This window comes from Danio rerio, chromosome 7, assembly GCF_049306965.1.
Source record: "Danio rerio strain Tuebingen ecotype United States chromosome 7, GRCz12tu, whole genome shotgun sequence".
Taxonomy (NCBI): Eukaryota; Metazoa; Chordata; class Actinopteri; order Cypriniformes; family Danionidae; genus Danio; species Danio rerio.
The window spans coordinates 38,104,732-38,111,147 of NC_133182.1; the positions used below are offsets into that span (position 1 = coordinate 38,104,732).

The 6,416-nt window shown below is 39.0% G+C and overlaps 1 protein-coding gene across 2 annotated transcripts in view; it reads right to left on the reverse strand.

The window, feature by feature from the left end:
* The window catches only part of tent4b (terminal nucleotidyltransferase 4B), a 34,700-nt gene extending 29,424 nt beyond the window's left edge, over positions 1 to 5,276 (reverse strand). Inside the window, exon 1 of one of the 2 annotated variants that reach the window (NM_001326696.1) lies at positions 4,333 to 5,276. In NM_001326696.1, the coding sequence (NP_001313625.1) occupies positions 4,333 to 4,832 (500 nt within the window). In that variant the 5' untranslated portion in view covers positions 4,833 to 5,276. The remainder of the gene's footprint in view (positions 1 to 4,332) is intronic. The other variant, XM_073906951.1, reaches the window with a different exon arrangement.
* Positions 5,277 to 6,416: the final 1,140 nt, after the last annotated feature.

Sequence of the window (6,416 nt, forward strand, 5' to 3'; positions counted from 1 at the left end):
AAAAACAAACGATTACATTTCTCCATCATCCTAATATTTGAAAGTGTTTAGTCACAGCCTACCTGCAACATGTGAGACCGTACTTCTAAGGATATAGCAAAAACAAAATTTGCCTCGAGTATATTGGCGCACTGAATCATGTTCAATGCTCAGACTTACACACAAATGTGAGATTGAGCAGTATGGTGTCGCTAATAATTCTGGAGATTGGCCTTTTGTTTTGAGTAAACAACAATTTCCATAAATTATTACAAACATATAAATATATTATCTTAAAGCTGCAATTCTACAAAATCCCAAAACAACCAAAAATTATTAAAAAAATTTGTTAATTAATGTTTGAATCCAAATGAGCAGCGTTGTCTGTGTGTAAGTAAATATCCTTGCTTGCATCGATTAAGTGCTGTTCAAGAGACTGAATTCATCCGACTCTGAAAAAAGATCCAGAAGACCCACAATAAAAAATTCAGGAGCAGCTCAACCGAGCGTGGAGAGAGGATTTCCCCTCTCATCTCACTGCAGCATGGCTGTCAGGCAGATGAAAGGAGCTCCGCTTACTCTGATTGGCTGGAAGCACTGTGACATCACAGGAATGGGGATCGTGTTTAATGCTGGGAGGGAGAAGCATTTGTTTTGGGTAGAACAGGGACTTGCTTAGCACATGAAAAATATAAACACGGAAAAACCTCTCCATTTACACACACACTCACACTCCAAAAACACCTCTAAACAGATTGCTGAGAAGGATTAGTGTGAAATTAGTCAACTAGCATAAGAAAATAATATCTCTATGGTGTAGAATGGAAATATTTAGTAGGCAGGAAGCACACTTCACTAAAACACACAACAAATGGTCCCTCTACAGAACGAGATTAAAATCTTTAAGGCATCTCAGACATGCTCCCTGAATACAAAGCAGTAGTGTGAGGCGATCTGCGCATTAATCCATACATTTGCCACACATCTACGAGACTGAGCTGACAGGAGTTCATTCATTCAAGAAGCAGAAAAACAGTGAGGAGGGATCAGGTGGGGAGGTCTGTAAGGTGAAGACTAGTGTATTAGAGTAATCACAAAGGAATGCTCTTATGCAAACACTCTGCTAACATTACTATAAATGAGGATAAGGCTTGCAGGCTGTACTTTGCTCTGGGCTCCACATGCTGCTGCACATATCACACAGAAGGGAAATCTGCATTTGCAAAACCAACCAAACCACTACTGCCACCACCACACCCATTACACCTAAATCGAACATCTCACCACTACACGATCCAAAATACGCCACTTCTACAAGCTTTATGCAAAATAGTACTTAATTCGATTTGACAACTGTCCTCATTGACATGCTGGATGTTGTACTTATGGAAATGTATTGACCTTGTTGAAGTATAGTCTTTACACCTTTGTTCAAGAAAATTGTGGTTTGACATTGCTGATTTCATTTTCATTCAACAAACTTGTCCGCTCTAAAACTATGAACATTTTTACACATATAAGAGGGTTTGTGTACAGTTTCATCGCGGTGCACACAATGCCTGATTCAGAAAAGAATCAAAGGACATAGAACTACAACACTAAATCACTAAAGACAAGTGTGCTAATGAGAACTTGTGTTTGAGAAGATTTAAAGATACCCTAATTTGGAGAGAACCGTTGCTCACCATGCTTGCACAACCTCTGGAGAACATTAAAAAAGGTTCTGGGCTCCTTTTTTCTGTAGTCAACATCTCAAATGTTTCAAAGATTTTTAGACAAGAGTAAGTGTTGTTTAACAGTTTTTGGACAACTTTGATAAAAGGTGATCCAAATTTAAATGTTGACTACTGTAGTGTATATTTGTGCATGCTAGCAAATGGAGTTTGGGCATCTTGGGCTTTGAAGAATGAGTCAAAAAGATAATTTGGTTTTTATCACATTCTTCCATTTAACCTTTGGAGCACAAATCAGGATATGTTTAAATTAGTTTTTACACAGTTTTGTCTATAATTTTGAAAACCATCAAAATATACAAAACTAATCCCATCACACTAGCTTGCCTTATGAACTAAAACAAAGATCATTGGTTCTGTGTGGGCAATGATCATTTGTTCAATTACAATACATCTTAATAATACTTCAGTTCAACTACTACATTCTTATGTGACTTATTAATAATATGTTTATTTCAGCTTGAAAGCTGGTTGAGTGGACATTTAATGTATAACAAAAATAAAGGCAGAATATTGAGCATATCGGTGAGCATATCGGTTCTATCGGTGGTCTAGATTGATTCATACCAAAAACACTTGCAGTCATCATTGTGATGATGGGAGTAGAAAAAATCCCTAGTTTATAAAAATGAAATAAACAAATGTAAGTCATCATGACTTACAATTGTTGAGTAACCCGAGCGTAAAGTGCAAGGTGTAGATTACTGACTGGCTGAGTGAATGGGAGACAGATAATGATTAATAGAGGCGATAACTATAGTACCGTGACTCTATGAAAAGAATTACAGTAATTCATACAGTTTTGGAGGTTTCTAAATGGGATTAGTCTCACAGTATAAAGTCATGCAAAAGAAAAATATCCTTTAAGATATGCAACAATACATAAATGCAGTAAAGTAATCTTTGATCTTCTAGATTATAGATGTTGCAACCTTGATTTGTTCTACTCTTCCACAAATCACATTATTTCATTTAGTATTTTACATTGGTAATAGCAATTTCCATAACACTAACTGTTACTACTGTAAAATAGTATAACCTACTAGTAACAGCTATAACTATGGCATTGTGACAGAAACCACACATTTATGTAGACTCGTGGTTAGATGTGCCAATTTTTGAATAATACAAAATATTGTGATAATGATCATGAAAATGCAGTCAACATTTTTTTTTTAAACTTAGAAAATGTATTTTAAAAATATTCAGATTGTTAGATTTGCAGCGGGGTTAATCACAAACCTAATGCTTAAACACTTATTAAAGTAGTTTACTCTAAAATTGTATATACAAAAATTAGGGATGCTTCAATTGATTGGCCAGATTGATATCGGCCGATAATCAAGTTTTATGACTTGATCGGTACTCGCTAATCTGGCCGATCACATAAACAGATCGAAAGTGTTCTTTTACAGATTTACAAGCAGAGGAAGATCCATTTAATTTTAAGATCAAACTTTAAGATCAAACTTCTTATGCATCAAGTATGCACTCTAAACTTTATCTCTATTGAGAGATATTGAATTCTTCTTTTATAATTTGAAATGTTCCCAAATTCTACTGTTAGTCATTTTCTTTATAAATTTTTCATCTGTCTTAGCTATTATTTTCTGTAAAGCTGCTTCTGACCATGACATGTCCACAATAAATAGTTACGAGATGTGTTAAGGGAATTTATGAAACATCCTTTGTTTTTTTCTTTTAGGAAAGGATAGATCTCTGCTATCAGGGAAACTTTGCTTTATGCAATGTTAAAGTTACATAAAGCTTGAAAATCAGAATCAGTACTCAGTATCAGCCAATCACAATGACGAGGAATCCGTACTCGGTATCTGCTCCAAAAATCCTAACCGGAGCATCCCTAACAAGAATCTAATAATACACACAAAAATGTTGAATTGGTTTTAGGCCATTAGCTTATGTCAAGAATGTCTTTTGTGATACAAATACAATATGATATGTCTAATCATGGGCGACTGTAAAGTGGTAATTAAAGACAAAGTTTTATCAATTGCTGACCTTATTGATATTCTAGACCTGTATGACTCTCTTCTGCAGAACATAAAATAAGATGTCTCACTGTTTAGTTTAGCTTTTGGTCCATACAGTGGAGGTCAAACTTCTTCAGAATATCTATTTTAGTGTACCACATAATACAGCTTTGAAACAACAAGGAGATGAGTGGACCATATAAATCTTCTTTTTCTGATGAGCATGCTGAATAACACTAAGCTGACCAAGTTTGAGAGAGTTTGAGATGTTAGGGGCCAGCAGAGAGACTCGGGAGAGCAGCTGACAAGCCAGCGCAGGTCATTTAAATGGAAGGATTGCAAAGATACTCCAGACATGCCAAATATGGTGAAGAAACGTCTCGTATGTCAAACCACTGGTAAACCTGCGAGAACCTGATAGTTATTTTAGTGAATGGATGGTCGCAGATCCATCGCCATGTGTTATAGCCTTGTTCCTCAGGTCAAGACATGTTTAACACGTACCGAATAACCCTCCGCCAAGTGTCAAGTGTGTAGGCCAGCTGCTGAGTCCGAGCAAACAAACAGGCCCTGCAACGGGCTTATCATCCAAACACCCACACAAATTTAAAGTTCGCTTCTGCACTCACCCCACTATGCCATCCGAGTAGTTTCTGCTCTTCCACGGGGTGCCCGCGTAGCCGTCCTCCGCCCCGTCCGTCAGCAGCAGACTCCGGTTAAAGCCGTAGGTGCTCGCCTTGTTGTCTCTTTTCCTCTTGCTTGGTAACTCGTTTCCCACTCCTGCGACCCCGCTGCCACCCACTTGCCCCCCTCCGCCGACAACCCTGCCCGGCCTGCTGCTGTTAATGTTGTTAAACGCTTCCAGAGGGATGAAGTCCTGTTGTTCGGAGACCTCGCTGTCGGGTTTGGACCCAGACATGCCCTGTTGGTCCTTGGGTCTACCGCTGCTGCTGTCGGCCGCGTTGCTCGACGCACCGTCGCCGTTGGTCGTCAGTTTGGCGCTGGCTGTGTTGCAGTTGTTGTTAAAGTAGAGGTTTCCCAGCGTCTGTGTCGTGTCCCAGATGTGCATCCACAGGTTGTTGGCCGGTCCGCGCTGTTCTGGCTGAAACCAGGCGATTCTCGGATCCATCAAACGCTGAGCTGATGCAGGCACACTTGCCCCCGGAGCAGAGCCAGGCTCGGTTCACTTCACGTTAACCCACTAACGGGAACACGCTCGCTCGCCCTAGACAGCGACTAAAATATCCTGTGCGGGTCCATCAACGCCTCTCGGGGACGGGAGAACACCACTGTAAACGGACTGTAAAAAGACGTTCTGCTTTTAAAAACGGTCACCGTCAAACTTAAGAGCACGAGGACTGAAGAAACGTGAGTGTCGTCTGTGTCACTGCCTCTGACCCGTTTCTATCTGAGATCGTGTGTCTCAATGGCGGATAGACCCCGACGCGACTGCGCATGCTCTGCCAGGCGCGAGCGAGCGTGAAACGGGGGCGCGCGGACTGTGAGTTACGCAAGAGCGCACGTTACAGCTTCTGTGTTACGTAACAACAACAGCGGGGTTGATACATTGTGGTAATATGAAGCTCTTGTCTGTGTCATGTTTCAGATGTACCCTGTAAAAGGTGGCACTAATCCAATGAGCCGTATATCTAGTGCATGGGGTCCCACTGTTATCTCCTAATTGGATTATTTTGTAATGCACTGACAGAAATTAGATTACGGGAACAGGAGTCCGCAAATAGAATATAAACAGCAGTATTATTACAATGGGACAGGTCCATCCGACTTGTGTTTCTTTGTGCCATTTAAAGCGACAGTGCAATATAAATAGATGTCTATGATACAGGCATAGGACGATAAACGTTTTGATCGGAATTTAAACTGCTTTCGCATGACAAGACCATATATATATATCTTAAAGCAGCGCAAATGTATGTGCATGCTATGATATGATCACGTATGTCTTATTGTGCAATAATCTGGGCTCAAGCTACTCAATCAGTTGTTAAGCCTGTAATGTCACTATACAAATTAACTTTAAAGGTAATGGATCAGAAACCAATAGTGGCATCACTGTCAAAATCTTTAAAAATATCACTTAAGTTTTGATGTTTTTTATAATTAAAGTTTTCATTTTTTAAAACTATGTTTAAGTGTATGCATGGTCTTGCCCCTAAAGTAGGCAGTGAGTTGATACATAAATTCAACAGTGATTAAAGACTAGGGGGTCAGTAAGTGGGAATTGTAGAATCCGCAGATGCAGAACCACTATGGGGGAGTCATCATTTTCAGTGAAAGGTTCACATCTATGAAATGCCATGCCTGTTGATTTAAAACTACAATCAAAACTCCCAGTTTTTTTTTCTGTAAAGCCAAGTATGGTTGAAATCTTTACAGCAATGTGAGCATTAAGTATTCTTTCAGGTTGGTCGGGTTTACATTCCTCTTTAGTATGCAGATTGACTTACATTTTATGTTCGCTGTATTAAGTTTTTTCTAGTTTATTATTATTTTTTTAATTTTAATGTAAAGCCTAACCAGGGATGAGGGCTGGAAATTAGATGTACTTGACATCAGCCGTTTTATTTAGTTTTTTTAGGGCAATAGTATCTTAAACTGAAAAGGACCCTCCACATCAAAAACTACTGTTCCAAAATATTTTAAATGTTTATTAAATAAAATGTGTTCGATGGAGAAACAATTTTTTGTTTTC